Here is a 16,683-nt window from a genome sequence, read left to right as displayed (position 1 = left end):
AAGTGGCTATGCGTGGTTTCTGGAAAACAGGGAAGGAGTTATCGGATCGAGCTGAAATTTCGCGGATAAGCTCCTGGGCCCTAGGGGACCTTAACTTGTGAATTTCAGCCCGATCGGACAACGTTAAAGGGGGATGGGGTTGGGGGGTCGAAACTTTCGGCCAGATTTTCCCCATGAAGGAAAAGTCGGAGGGGGATGAAATTTGGCAGGTTTCTTAGTTGGAGCTCGGGCTACGAAATGCATCCCTCCCCATCCCTCTGCGACCACTGGAACCGAAGATCGCTTAACATTGTCGTGGTTCGCCTCTTTAAAGAGGCACGAGTGTGCCTCCTTGAAAAAAAAACTTCTTACATGATCACTTCATTTAATACCTATAGTAAATCTATGCAGTATATGATATATATAAATACATTAACGACATTATTTACCTTAAAAGAGGGCATGGTCATTAAAATTCCGATAAAACATCGAAGTAGCAGTATCCTCATGCTGAAATAGCACTAAAACACTTCTGAATTTGTCCAAAAGCTGGAACACTTGGGATCTACGAATATTTTCCCGAAACATGATTTCCTCTAAAGGATGTGTACCATGAAAATACGGAAGTAGCCTAAAAATTAGGATAAGTTAGATATTAGAATTAGAATATCATAACTGTGGACAGGAGGTGACTCGTAGAATGAATTGCTCTAACAATGATCTAAAGTACCCCCACCTTCCAAAAACTTGAAAAAGTGAGGATAAGGACCAACAGTCAGCGGGGCTCAGAACCCTGCCCAATACCCGAAAATGTGGGTATTGGTACACTGAGCCCATTCTCGCAGATAAGTCCCTTATTACAGAGGTGTTCCAAAGCATTAGCCAGAATAGAGAATTGTCTTTACAGAAAGAGAGGGACGTCGAACACTTTTTTGAGTTGGGAAGTTTGTCTTTTTCTACCAATGTGAACATGAGAGTGGAGTGCCTTCACTTATGTCCCGACACATTCATACTCATTTATTAGTACTCTTGGCTTGGATGTCTTACTCAAGAACATTTACAGATGGGTGATATCCCATATTTATTCCTCCTCCGCCTAAAAACTGCTTCTCTGGAATTTGCCGGTTGCTTAACTCTTTTTTATATTTATTATCTTTTAGTTCTATAATAAAATTTGCTGTTTTTTTAATCTTCAAACGAAAATTGTGCAGTCAAAATTATACTAATCTTAAGAAGCAACTGGTTTTCATGATCTTTCAATTTTAGGGAATTTTAGGAATTTGTATTATAAATCACCACTTGGGATTAACATTAATTTTTTTCATTATGTTCCCTCTGAACAAGCCCATATCTAGAGTGGAGGGGGTTAAGGGACATAAACCTTTGGACCCCCTCCCTCAAAGCGTTTGTCTGACTCGTAAAACAAACAAAAATGCATATAAAAATTCTGAGGCGTCTTTTAAAGTTTTATTGCTGCCGGGCCCCGAACAAAAACTATGGCTGCGCCCTTGCCTCTGAACCAAATTTTTCTGCGACGAGCCCACAACTATAGCTTCTGCCAAAAGGACAAAATACTTTTCATTTATTACATTCAATTTATTTCACGTAATAACTACACTAATATAATGTTATTTATAATATAATTTATTTTTACATTTAGTTTATTATTACATTTTTATATTATTATATTATTTTTTATTATTTTTTACTATTACAATTAGCATAAATTAAATGTTATACTTCATATAAAATTTAATTCATTAGTTTCTGATCTATCCATTTATCACACCGAAAATACGATATTGGTTTAATTAAGCCTTTCTTCGAGAATGATCTAAACTTCCTAATAAGAGGTGAATTTCCATATTTTCGCGAGTTTTTGACAAATCTTCTATGGATTTTTAGATCTAAAAAAGGAATATAAATTCCAAAATATAACTCGGTAGATAGATAAAGCTGCATTTCATCTATCAAGTCAGAGAAAAACTGTCCTTCTGCTCTAAAACACTAAAACACAAAACACTGTAGAAAAATTTATCAATAGACGCAGAAAAACTTGCATAGCATAAATTATAAGAGTTTGTTTTATAAGGTACTCTTTTTCATAATTTTATTTAGTTGCCTTTTGTGCTAAATTTGCTTCGACGGAGACACATGTGAAATACCCCTTTGTTTTCTTTCTTTGTGTTTTTACTAGCCTGGAGTCTGGATAAAATCTTTTGGCTAATCCTGTTTCACACAATACATTTCTATGGTGCATCTAAAAATTTTGGCCTTATGATACCAAAAATATACTATACTTATATACTTTACTATATACTTTATATTATAAAAATATAAAAATACTTGGCCATATACACAGTGAGTGCACAAAGTTCCAATCTATAAGTAGATCTAAGCCATTTTTCTACATAAATAAAATGAAAATACTGATATATATTAGTAATGGCGGAAATTTGATTTAATACCAAAACAATTTTACTGCTTTGATGAAAAGTTTTCCTGCAATTTATATATTTCTTTATTTTCAATCATTTATAAATAATACGACCGTGCGGTTCAATAAACTGCTCAAGCAGTGTCATATAAGGAAAGGGGTTGAAAAAACAAACAGAAATAATACGTTTTTAGTAGGTTATTTTTCAATTTCCATCAGAAGGGCTCTTTGAAGCAGTATCGAGAGAATAGTGGGGTAGCACTCCCGCAAAATCCCCCTACTTGTAAGTATGATGTGGGTGTAAACGTTAAAACAAAGCGTCTTACTAAAATTATAGGAGGAAGATATACCCTTCTCCTTACCTAAATTCACAAATCCTTTTGCTCTTAAACAATCTTTCCTATAGTAAAACTTCAGAGAAAATTATGGCAAATAAACGTAAATTAGGTAATAAGACACAAATTAAATTGAAATTAAATAATAAAGAAATAAAACATCCATGTTTAGCACACTATTTTCAATTTTTAAAGCAGTATGGAAAGGCATTATGGAAATGATAATGGGGCACCTCTCCCCATTTCGCCCCCCGTTTTTAGGCATGATGGAGGGTTGAGCAGTAAAATAGAGCGTCTTCATAAAATTAATAAAGAAAGACAGGCCCCCCATGTCTCATTTCGCATTCATTTTCCTGCCATGTAGCCTGCCATGAAAACAAATTTGAGGCTGTAAGTAAATTTTTCTAAAAATAAGCAGAAGGGATTACCAACTTTTCTGCTGTATTAACTACTTAAAACAGCTTACTTGTGGCACGGAGGAGAAGCGCCAGAAGCTTACGAAAACTTATGCTATCTGTACCCTATTATAAATTGATATTCTTATGCTTAAACAGTTTGACCACCACTTACTTGGCAAATAATTTTAAATCTTCTGGATCTGACGCACGAGGAACTTTAAGAATCGCCAACCTTTCTGCAGAAGAAAGTGAGCTTGGTAATAAATTGTCGGAAATTCCACTTGTAGTCAAACTTGAAGCCACCTCATCACTGTCATCTACAAAAACAATGGTAAACACAGTTTTTTAAGACGATATTCAGGCAGTGCAACGAACACTCTGAACAGAAAATAGGAAAATGTTTTGGGATTTTCACACCACCTGGAGAAATAGCGAGATAAGTCTATCATCAGACCTTTTCTGTAAATTATTTGGATTAAATTATTAACCAGTAATGTACTCCCTGCCACCATGTAATGGCTATTTCCTTTTGTGACGGTTAGGTCATCTTCACTAACACTCTTGGTTTTATGCTTATATCCAGAAGATGTGTCACCTGTTCTGGGTACCTGGCAGCGTGTGCAAACACATAGCGAATTTGAACTCGGAAATACAGGACCTTCTTAACAAGTAGGTATCAGAATATATAAGAGAAACAAATATTTTCTGCAAATTTTATGCGTTAAATTGCAAATCAATAGTGTCTTTTCGGGACCATGTACCGGTTATGGCCTTCTGTGACGGTTAGGTCATCTTTACTTATATCCTTGGTTCTATGGTTATAGCCAGAACATTATGTTCAGGCACTAAGCAGCGTCGGTGAGCCCAGTACTAGCGTGTACAACCTCTCAGCAAAAAGCAAGACCTACTCTGAAATTCAAACTCGAAAACGCAAAACCGGCCTAAAGAGCAGCTGTGATCTTTAACTGAAAATTTATCAGATCAACAAACCTTTTTGTTGAATTTCTGTCTTTTCTGTTAGTCAAAGTTAACTCAATTATCAACAATGATCATTAATTATTTTCTATTGCTTACATCCTAAGATAGAAGACAACAAGAAATTTATATCCCAAAATGCTTATAATACACAGGAGGGGTTGAAATTGTAGTATGTTTCGCACAAGTGGCAATACAAATTATTATTATTTTTTTAAATTTCGGTTGTCAAGGAATAGAAATTATAACAAATAACCAATTTTCCTTAAAGACAACCAAATTCAGGATACCAAAAACTACACAACTGGCTATGTAAGTTTTTACTTAACTTTTGAAAACGACCATGAGTTAAGAAGGGTGGCGTCCTATCTCTATTTATTTAGATCATTTTGATGGATTCTGTCCTAAGGAGCAGAGCAAAAGCAATATGAGATCAAGAAATAAATTGTTGAAGTAACATTTTAAGACTCATATTAGCAAAACGAATGAATTTTTAGAGGTTTTTCGAGTTTAGATTGCAAGAATAGGTTTGAAAATTAATGTTAAAAAGAGCAAATAAATCAAATGATGGTATTCCCCTACATTAGTATCATTCTGAAAACTAGTGCTTTACTGGGAACATTAAACCCAAGAACAAAAAGGCAGAATGTTGTTTTAGGAGTCGAAATTTATTACATAGCCTGTATAGCATAGTAGACTATTCTGCAAATAATCATGAACTGTACATTTTACCAAAAAGAAACCATTTACTGGATTAGGCTACATTTAAGAAACTCATGTCGAATTAAGCGACTCCTCACCACATAAAGACATCTTAAGACTCTTATACCATAAGAAACCTTAAATTACAATAAGTTTCAACTTTACAAGAAATACACTATTTCTTTTGTAAAGTAAAGCAACTAGTTTTTTCTAGTAAAGCACTAGTTTTGCAAAGTCCCATAGCATAGGGAAACATCAATAGTGAGTTTACTTGCACTGGCTCATAGATAAAGGATGCGACGGGCACGAATCAATAATTAATACTCGTTTTCAGTGTGAAATTCTTTCTTTACTTCTGTCACAGAAAAGATTATTCACTTTTAGTTTTAGTTGTGTAGTTTCGTTAGTCTTAGTTTGGATTACGGTGTGCCACCGTTTCATATTTATGGTCAATAAGCGGACCAGGTGGATCAACTGGAAGGATAAGTTTTGAATTTTTGACATGAAAACGCATCCAAATCAAAACCCCTATGAAGAGAAGCACCGGGAATGACAGCGGCAAAATGATGGAAAGCAGAAAACCAAAGGATGACCCACGATATCCGTCTCAGATATAGCCAGACTCCGAAGGTAAATATAATTTCTGTTTAGATAGACGAATAATTTTATTTTCAATCATAGGCCAATAAATAATTTAAATTGTCCAAATAGAGCCGACATGAAACATCTAGCACGGAAGCGAAATGGTTTTTTTTCCCGTACACGCAGAAGAAAGTCATTTTATACGACAAAAATACATCAAGATGAATGATCATTCTTGCTAGCCATGAATAATGAGGCAATAAAAACAACAAAAAAGCAAATCACTTAAAACAAAATTGCAGGTAGAAAACAACATGAAAACTTGAAAAACATGAAAACAACAATTTGCTATTTTAATCTCCTTTTAAAACAACAATTTGACAACTCTTCAAATTTATTCAAAGAAAATGTGCTTGCTGCCCACGGGATCATGTAACAGAACTTTTAGTTTTCAGTATGTCGAAAACCAGACAAAATGCAAACAAAAAATACGCTACAAAGCAAGCCATTTTAGGAAGGAAAAAGCGTAGATCCAGATAAAACAAAACGTACATGAACATCGTCAAGATGGACGTAGAGCTAATTGGAGGCTTCTTTCGTCGTGCCCGGCATTAGGACCCTGATTGACTCGAAATAGACAAACCACAGACCCAAGGTCGGACAGAGTGGAATTCAACCGTCTGCAAAGTCCTCGCACCAGGGGAATTGCCACCCAGTTTGCGTCCAAATTAAGGTACAACTAAGTAAGTATAAGCGAGAATGCTATCTCAAACGATCGGCTTTATAAATTTACTTTACATTTAAGTCCTTGAACAAACAAATCTATTCCATGAAACATTATCATATTCGCTCTCCTGTAAAATAATGAGAATGTTAGACATCGCCATTAGTTTTGAGACGAAGAAACAACCTAAACTTTATAACAAAATATGACGCGTCGTAAATGGGCTAGGTAGATGGCATCGCTCAAATACCCATGGTCAAAAGTATAGTTTCGTTGGGCTTGAGAGATCAGTCAAGGAACTTCAAAAAGTCTGGAGAGTAGCAAGGATCAAACACTTTAATTAAAAAAACCGTACCTGGTTTACAAATACTCTGAAAATACTAGCAAATTTGTAAAGGCGTATCGTAATTACGTTTGGTAGAGGGCTGTATTAAAACAATATATACCTGTGGCCAAGTTCTTATCCACGCACATAACACTGAATACCAGAACACAAAAAAAATGGATTTTGAAAAATACACAATTTCTTGATAAGTTTCACACTGAATTTGATGATCTAGTTTACTCGTTCCATAGGTATTGATATTCTTTCAATCAGCCTAGTTTAGAAGGCTGGGGGGGGGGAATTCTAATGTGCGAATTATTAAAAAGAATATTTACTTATTTCCAAGTTCGTTTGACCTTTATTGTTCTTAACTTTATACGGTAATTAAAGTTAACTTTAACCCAAGACAACTTACTAGAAAATCTATCACTTTCACTTGGAGTCCGTGAATCAGATCGCAGTTCTAAAGAATCGAATTTTCTTCTTGTAGTTTGGTGATCTTGGGGTATAATTAGAGCTACATAGGTGTGAATCTGCATCAAAATCCGCTGCTTCAGTAGCCACAAAATCATCTCCAGCATTTCGGACTAAAATGACAAAAATAAGTGTTATAAAATATGACTGATGGGTCTGACTGACCAACCAAATCAAATAATTAGGACCATATATTCAAATAATGATATGATCATCCGAAATCAACACATGTCCCTGAAAAAATTACGAGCGTTTACACCTCAAACTTAGTCGTGAAAAGTTTCCAATAATAGAAAATATCCTTCACTAAATTTCAGTTATATGGAGCATTTTGAATAGTCCTGGGCATACTATTCCTTTTAATTCTATATATTTTATAATAAATCCCTTCTTTTGAAAAACAATCGCTTTGTCTTCCCCTTTCTTCAATTCACTCAATTCAATTCAAAGACAATCTTCAATTCAAAGACAATCTTTCTTCAATTCAAAGACAATCCTCACTAAGGTCTAAATCCCTTGCATTTACGTAGGCATGAATTTCTTAAGGGGATAGGATACTCAGATCTTGTTTTCTTTGGGGAGTGGGATCAAGATTTTCAAAACCCCTGAAAACGATGTTAACACAAAAACTTATGACGATATGCTAAAAATTAGACTAAAACATAATTTTAGCCAATGTCCCAACCCGAACATTATAGACACGGGATAAAATATTAAATAATACATAGTCTATTGGAAAGATGTTTATTCTTGGGACATTATCAATCTAACAATTACCTCGGAAAGTAAACAGTCCCCGTACTATAACCCAAGCACATTTCGCATTGTTCGAGGATTATTGATGGCTAAATATTAACCAATGACATTGATACATATCAGACTCGAAATGACTTATTCTGGTAGCGCATATTGGAAACTGATTGTTAATTTAGCTTAAGAAAATGTTCCCATTTAACTCTGGCATAGAATGAGTATAGAGCGTTACATGCATTTGTATATGATTTTACGTTTAAAAAAGTACCCTTCTAAACACAAAAATTTAGGGTAAATATTTGATAATAAATCATTCATCGTGATAAAACACTTCTTTTCTTTCCTTTTTTTTTCATTAGTTTTGCTGCTGTTTTAATTTGATGAATTCTACTCATTTCGTTACTCCGGTTCACAAAGCTTAAAAGAATGTCTCAACAACAGGCATATCCGTTTTCGCCACAAGCGTTATTAAAGCGTTATTTAAGCATAGCATATATTGTTATTTAGTACTTTTTTTCAAAATCTATAAAAAAATTTACACAATTTCGTGACAAAAGATTTATTACGATCCTAATACTAAAACTCATCAGAGAGCATTGACACTTCTGCTTTCTAAGCACCCCAGAAAACTAAAAATATTTCATTTTCGTTAATATTTTATCTGCCATTGGGACTTGAGATAGGAAGGTTAATCGTTATTTTTACATTTCAAGAAAGAGAAGTCTGAATATGAACCTGAAACTAGAATCTACGAGCACTGCTAATTATCACTTATATTGAGCATGAATTGTTTTAACTTGTCGTTTATTCTTCAAATGAATGTCACTTTAATTATGCCTAGGTTAAGGTCTTTTCTTCCTTTTTGTCTCTGGTTAAATAAGAATTAGATTCGCAGTCCATCCCCTAAAACAAATCAAGTTCTACCTATTGATTAAGTCCCTTCATTCCTACCTTATTTGATTTTTTAGAAATAGGTACAGCCATTCGGTCGGAGGTTGATGTAAAAAAACCGTTATGAGTTTCCATTGAAAAAGGTGGAAAAAAAGTTTTATCCTCCCCCCTCTATGTTTTGAAAAATACAACCCATTAATTTCGAGAGTTGACACCATATGTCGTCGTTGTCGTTGTTGATTTTTTACTTCTTTTTCCAGCTTCAAAAGAAAGTTGAAAAATCAAAATACTTCCACTTCACATTCAAAGACAATGACAAACATGAGGGATTGAAAGCCTGAGTTGGTTTCTAAGAGGAAAAGCTTAATACCATCTAGCACCAAGAGCAAAATCCTTTAATTACCAAAGACATTTAAAATAAAATCTGATCTGTCGGGTTGGGGATGTGAATACCTAAACAACTATATATTTCTTAGAAAACAGAGACAAATCCGAAATATAGAGCGTAATACTGCCCTAAAAACTTCATAGTTTAGAAACAACCCAACTAAAAAATTTACAGCCGCGGTTTCATGTATGAAACGACCTTGAGATGGTTATAGGGGGAAAAACCTGTTTTTATTACAATGCCCTCAGTTCTTTAAGTTATTCCGCTTTTCAAAATTTTAGTCTCCCCTGCTTATAGCCCTGTATTTTTAACAGGTAACACTGTACTTCTTGTAACACTAGTAATCTCTGATTCTTAGAACTTTAAGTTCAGAGAGCCAGAAAAATAGCCTAAGAGACTGTACAAACAGTTGCTTGGCCTATAAAATTTTATTACTAAGCTTTATTTTCAAGTAGACAAACAAAACCTACTGTGATTATGATCCGTATTTCCTTACTTTAATGTGGCTTTTATTGTGTATCATTAAATTCTATCAAAGAGAATTCAACAACCCATCAGTATAAGCCAATTTTCAACGTGTTAGTTTTTATAAATAATTTTCTGTTAGCTAGCAGAAACAGAATTGTCAACCAACATAAATTTATTATGAATAGTAGAGAGGAACGTATTAATAGGTTGGAGAATTAAAAATGGGAATTTTAAATACAAACAAAATTTAAAACAGCATTCCGAACTTCAAATTAACTGAAGTACAAAATTCAAAAGTTGTTGGTAATTTATGCACGAGACAATTTTTTTTCTTAGAAAAATTTAAATTTTAATTTTTCGGAAATCTGCTGGTGAAAAAATCAGCTATTGGTTACTAATCAATCAATCAATTTATTAATACTAAAAAAAAAAAAAAAATACAAAACGTAAAGTAATTGCGAAGCTCAAGAAGCTTAGCTTGTAATTGGCCAAAAAACAAAAATAAAACACTTATAAATCAAATATAATAAAAAATCAAACATTAGTTATATCAAATGTTTAATTACACTATAATCTCAATAAATTTCAAGAAAATTGGAAGTGGAAACAACAACTATAACATAATATATCTAAATGTCATGAAGTATCTTCCTTTTTTTTCAGACTAGATATTAAAAATAAACAAGCAATAGAAAACTACAAATGCATAAGCCGTCCATTTGCATTTCATCAACGCAAAAATTAAGAATTTTTAAAAATATTTTATTTTCCCGCAAAAAATCCACCAACAGCTTTGTCAAACAATGTTTCAACTGTACAAAAATTTTACTTAAAGTAGTTAAAATTTATCTTCTGTTAGGTTTACCAAACAAAACTGTCAACAGAATTGCCAACAAAACTGTGACACAAGTTATTTAATGGCATGAATTAATCTTCCTTTTTTTCAGACTTATAAATTAAAAATAAAAAACAACAAAAAACTATAAACACAAAAGTCACCCGTTAGCATTTACTCAATGTTAAAATCAATAATTTTTCAAATTTTTCCATTCGTCGCTAAAAATCCACCCAAAGCTTTCTCAAACCATGTTTCAAATGTACGACAATTTTACTTAAAGTAGTTAATATTCATCTTCTGTCAATTGGTAAAAACAAAACTGTCAACAGAATCGTCAACAAAACTGTGACACAAGTTATCTAAATGACATGAATTATCTTCCTTTTTTAGACTTATAAATTTAAAATAAAAAAGCAACAAAAAACTATAAACACAAAAGTCACCCGTTAGCATTTACTCAATGTTAAAATCAATAATTTTTCAAATTTTTCCATTCGTCGCAAAAATCCACCCAAAGCTTTCTCAAACCATGTTTCAACTGTACGAAAATTTTACTTAAAGTAGTTAATATTCATCTTCTGTCAATTGGTAAAAACAAAACTGTCAACAGAATTGTCAACAAAACTGTGACACAAGTTATCTAAATGACATGAATTATCTTCCTTTTTTTAGACTTATAAATTTAAAATAAAAAAGCAACAAAAAACTATAAACACAAAAGTCCCCATTAGCATTTACTCAATGTGAAAATCTAGCATTTTTCACCTTTTTCCATTCCCCGCTAAAAATCCTCCTAGGGCTTTCTCAAACATTGTTTCAACTGTACGAAAATTTTACTTAAAGTAGTTAATATTCATCTTCCGTCAATTGGTACAAACAAAACTGTCAATAGAATTGTCAACAAAACTGTGACACAAGTTATTTAAATGACATGAATTATCTTCCTTTTTTCAGACTTATAAATTTAAAATAAAAAGCAACAAAAAACTATAAACACAAAAGTCGGCCATTAGCATTCACTCAATGTGAAAATCTACAATTTTTCAAATTTTACTATTCCCCGCTAATAATCCATCCACAGTTTTGTCAAACAATGTTTCAATTGTACGAAAATTTTACTTATAGTACTTAATATTCATCTTCTGTTAATTGGTACAAACGAAACTGTCAACAGAATTGTCGAAAAAACTGACACAAGCTGTTTAAATGACATAAATTATCTTCCTTTTTTCAGACTTATAAATTTAAAATACAAAAGCAACAAAAAACTATAAACACAAAAGTCGCCCATTAGTATTTACTCAATGTGAAAATTTAAAATTTTTCAAATTCTTCCATTCCCCGCTAAAGGTCCACCCACAGCTTTCTCAAACAATGTTTCAACTGTAAGAAAATTTTACTTAAAGTAGTAAATAGTCATCTTTTGTCAATTGGTACAAACAAAACTGTCAACAGAATTTTACTAAAAGTTTGTTGCTAGGACATTTGTGGCTTTTTCCACGAGTTTTAAAGACTGATGCATAGGTGTTTTGTCTCCGAACCTTCGCTAAGACTCACGGTAAAGTACCAAAGATCTTTTCTCTTCAAATTCTTTTGTTTTTCAGCTTCCGGTAAAAACAGATATCGCAATGTGAAAAGTTGTTAGCTCTTACCTCCTCTTCCTGTGTTTGGAAAGGAGTTCTTTTTTCCCCAATACTCACTGGAAGTGCATATTCACTTAGCACTTTGATAAAAGAGCACCCAGGAAACTCTTCGGAAAACTTTTCTGCTAATCTACCAGACCTATAATTATATTGATAGAAAATCACTTAGAAATACGTTCACAAGTAACGCTGGATGGAACATTAAGAAAAATTTTACACTACACTAACGATAATTCAGTCGCTTCAAAAGCTAAGGCTCCCCTCCCAGCATTTACATTTTCTAAAAACCCTTATTTTTAATTCCATATAATTACAAGTAACAGATTTGCCGTCTATACACCGTCTATACTTCTCCAAAATTTAGTTTTTTGAAATATGATTCTAACATTAAATTATCATATATAGTCAACAAACCTATATTAACCAGAAGTGAACGGAAGAAAAAATGAAAAGGGCTTTGTTGAGAGTAAAGATTAAAATTTCCGATAGAATATCAGACCTAGAATTATAATAATAGAAATCCACTTGTAAACGCAAAGGTAATTAAGGCTGGGTGAAAATGAAGAAAACTTTTAGTTGGAAAAAAAAGTAAATTTTTTCAGGAAGGTATCCATCCAATATATATATATATATATATATATATATATATATATATATATATATATATATATATATATATATATATATATATATATATATACCGACAAGACAGACTCGAAGGCACACAGCTCGGTCCAATTACCTACAGGAGGACACGCCAAGAGCCGAGTAACTGAGGAAGATCTTCATCTGGCGTTGGACTTCTTTCTGGAACGACCTTCATGGAGATGTTATTTCTGCAAATCCCTCTGTTGACTCCTTCAAAAGAAGGCTGAACAAACATTTCAAACCTCGAAGTTTCAAAACGAGGTAATTAAATAGTGGCATATCAGATACCTTTAAGTACCTGGCACCGTAAATAAAGAAATAATAAAAAAATTGTTACAGAATTCAGCAACAACCAGGAATGTTACAATGAAATATCTGTCTGAAATACTGTTACCTTTACTGTCTGAAATATCTAAAGAACAGGTTGGCAAAATGATCGTTTTATTCTTTGGTTCCAAGACATAGTTCAGTTAAATAAGAAATTCTGTCGTGAAACCAGTTCCTTCTTGCTGCTTATCCTTTACAGACGTTAAAATAACGTGTTCATTAACTCAATTGTAATTTTCTAAAATACATAAATCACGTGATATCATAATTATCGTGTTATTCTTTAGTTTCAAGTCGAATTTTCTTTTAAAATTCAATACGATTTGTTGCTGTTTCTTGTTCCCTGCCTTTTTCTTTGGCTTTTAAGTCACTTATCATCTTATTTGATTTTTCACGTGTCATAAATCTAAATATTAATTTCTCCTTCCTGTTTAACAATCACACCCGCTAAACTAAGATGCTGCTTCATTCCATTAGGAATTTGCTGTGTCTTCATACCTCTAACGAACACTAAACTGATATGTTCCTCAATTTTATCGCAATTTTGCTTTGTCTTGTAACCACGAATTTTGTTGTGCAACATTTTCTTTTGCAATTCAATATGATTTTCACTGTTTCTTGCTCCGTCCCTTTTTCTTTAGCTGCCCAGAGCAGATTGTCATCTTGTGTAGTTTTTAATAAATCACAGATACTTCAATGGGATATTCACCGTTTTATTCTTTAGTTTCAAGTCATAGGGTGGCAAATCAGCAATTTTCGTTGAATCCAGAAATTCTGACGTTAATTCAATTTCTTCTTCCAGCTTATTCTTCAGATACGCTAAAATAAGACGTTCCTTTCTCAATTGTAATTTTGCAAAATATCTAAATTACGCAACATCATGATTATCGTGCTATTCTTTGGTTTTAAGTCCCATTTTCGTTCGCTATTCAACGTGATTTGCTGCTGTTTCTTGTTCCAAGCCTTTTCTTCAGCTGTTCACAGTTATTTGTCATTTTATTTTGCATGAGTCATAAATACTAAATATTAATTTCACCTTCCTGTTTATCAATCACAGACTCACACACACACTGAACTAACACACTCCTTCAGTCCTATACACAAACACAAACACACATAAGCCTGGGAGATTCCGAGCCCTAGTTTAGTCCTGAATATTTCGCTCTTCTTTCGATAATCTACTTACTTTCAGAAAATTGAAAGTATCCAAAGAAATTAGACCTCCAATTAAAGTCCAACTAAATTCTGGCTTTATTAAAACTTGTTATGGGTTTTTCTAGTTCTGCTGAGTAAAACTACACTTTCATCAGTGCTAGTTGTCTTTGGTTCTCAGTTAAAGTTTTTTTTTTCTTCTTATGAATCTATTAATTTTTGCTAATTTTTTCTCATTTAATTATTAAGATATCCTCTTCGAAACTTCAAAGCACCAAAGGTTTATCATGGCTCTAATTTACTAAGATTCATTTCTACCATAGAAGATAAGCATGCCACAAAGAAAAAAGAAGAGAAATCAACTTGGAAAGAAATAAAAGTACTTTTGCTGTTTTTGCGTAGTTGTTTTGAGATTTTTATTTTATTAAAAACACTGATAAATCAATTCTGACTGACAAGTGCTCCATTTCATTCTCCTTATCCTCTACAAATGAAGAAACTGCCAAAAAAAACTAAGCTACTTACACTGAAGACGGAGTAAAAGGCGCTATAACATAGGCGTTTGCATCGCACAAGGGAAAGATTGGGGTTCCAAAAGCCCAATAAACTAGGTATCCACAAAGCTGAAACGAAAAATAAAAGTTTAATACTTTCCATAATCTTACTTGAAAAGAAGTCTTGTTTTCTTTTTTACTCACAAGGACAAAAACTTAAATCTGGAAATGGTTAAATTCATTTCAACATAATCAGGGCTGGAGCGCAATTGCTAGACTATTTGCATGGAGACAAGAAAATTTGATAATCAATTGAGGCATGAATATAGAGTGATCTAATGAGTGAATTTTAATACTTAGCAGTTGTCATGCTCAATCTTATAACCTATCAATCTAAAATTACTATCTATCAATAACTGTATAAGATTGGCAAGAACGGGGTAAAAAAATAATAAAAATACAACGAATGAACAAGCATCTTAAATTAATACAACCTAAATTGGCTGCAACAGAATCGAACGGTCGAAATAAAAATGGCAACAGAATAAAAATTTGAGCACCGAAAGATAACATATACACAACATTGACCATTGCTTTGTACATATTAATTTGCACCAAAATGTAATATTTATATGAATCTGCAAAAAAGAACCATCCTAAACAGTTTTCTAGTTTTTTGTTTGAAACTATTTACTGGACAGCGCAGCGTTAAGGTTAAGCCCAAATGGCAAGCAAACATAAGTGTTGATGCTGCAGTGGCATCTGCATTACTTACTAGTGTAAATGCAAAAGATGCTGACTCTTTTTGACGATCGTTAAAACAACCACCATGCTATTGCTAGAGTGGAATTCTAGGCTTATGGTCATATATTCCTTAGAAACAATAGTGAATTTATTCTCTACGTCACAAATAGACCTGATCATATTTAAAATGTTACCCGAATAACTAAAATAGACAAATTAGCCCCTTGGAAAGTAAAATACGTTTTTACTGGCTTCTGAGGGTCCATAAGAATGTTAATATAAAGAGGTCGTGGTGATATAGCGCGTTAGCAAATGCCTTTACACTGGCATGGGACATTAGAGACAGATAAAGTCTGGTATTTAATACCCTTCCTTTTATTTTCATCTTAGAATACATGCTTCTAAAAGTGGCAATAACGGGTTTATCAAAATCTCTCTTCACGGTAGAAACAAATGGTTATCCGTGGATGCCCGAATCAAAAGCATTGCAGACGTCGTGGCCAGCAAGAGTTTTGTCTTTAGTGCTTATGCATAAAAACAAGAAAAAAGGTAATAAACTCTGCACTAGGTCGCAGCTAATATTTCTCTTAAAACCATACTGCGAATCAGGTCTGTTTATATATTCATACCTCATCTACAACTAATAACTCCACCAGTTTACAAAAAAACGATAAAAAACGGGAATGACGGTTATTAAGCGTTTGAACGTCAACTTCATTACAAATAAAAGTCAATTCAAATAAAATTCAAAATAAAAAGTCAACGTCAGTTTTTGATAAAATAGGTCGCTAAATATAGATTTTTGTTCTACCTTCACAGAAAGACTAAAGATGTAAACCAAACACAAAATTTTTGCTGTCTAAGAAATGAAACGATTATAATATTTAGACCTCCCCCCCCTATTTTGATAAACATTTCTTACAAGAAGCTAAAATACCAAGGTGAGATATTATCAAAAGTTAAAGATCTATTAATTTCTTTCTTTTATAAAGAATTCTGGAAGTTCAAAGTCACTTGAAGGAGGTAATCTTCACTCGGAAAAATGACTCACTAGCCAGATGAAATTTGTACGAGGATAACTGTTTTACATTTGCTCCACTAAATTATAAATTTTTTCGTAGTCTGATAGTTGTTTGTATTTTTAGCATTTCTAAAGAACTTGATCTTACCCCAAAGCTATATCTCAGCATTAGCCAAATCCCCCCAAAAAAATTGCGATTTCAAGCCATTTGCCTTAAAACTGTTAGAAAAAATAAAATAGAAAACCTTAACGAAATGGCGTACTTTAGCCAGATAAAACTGACCAGAAGTGAATTCAGATGGTGTTTACCTTTCTTCACGAAAAGAGTAACTATAACCGAGCCAAACATGTGTCACTAGACCAGATGTATGCCAGTGATTATCTA

General features: G+C 33.0%; 1 protein-coding gene across 5 annotated transcripts in view; it reads right to left on the bottom strand.

Annotated features, from left to right (window-relative positions):
* Positions 1-16,683, bottom strand: part of LOC136039453 (GATOR1 complex protein NPRL3-like) — a 146,072-nt gene that overhangs the window by 75,384 nt on the left and 54,005 nt on the right. For all 5 annotated transcript variants that reach the window (XM_065723212.1, XM_065723213.1, XM_065723215.1 and 2 more), the window contains 5 exons: positions 14,565-14,662; positions 11,922-12,051; positions 6,873-7,044; positions 3,322-3,466; positions 429-610 (listed from right to left, as the gene is read on the bottom strand). In XM_065723212.1, the coding sequence (XP_065579284.1) occupies positions 430-610; positions 3,322-3,466; positions 6,873-7,044; positions 11,922-12,051; positions 14,565-14,662 (726 nt within the window). In that variant the 3' untranslated portion in view covers position 429. The remainder of the gene's footprint in view (positions 1-428; positions 611-3,321; positions 3,467-6,872; positions 7,045-11,921; positions 12,052-14,564; positions 14,663-16,683) is intronic.

The sequence above is a fragment of the Artemia franciscana genome, chromosome 19 (genome assembly GCF_032884065.1).
Source record: "Artemia franciscana chromosome 19, ASM3288406v1, whole genome shotgun sequence".
Lineage (NCBI taxonomy): Eukaryota > Metazoa > Arthropoda > Branchiopoda > Anostraca > Artemiidae > Artemia > Artemia franciscana.
Note: the sequence above shows the minus strand (reverse complement) of the source record. Positions and strands in the feature narration are given on the sequence as shown.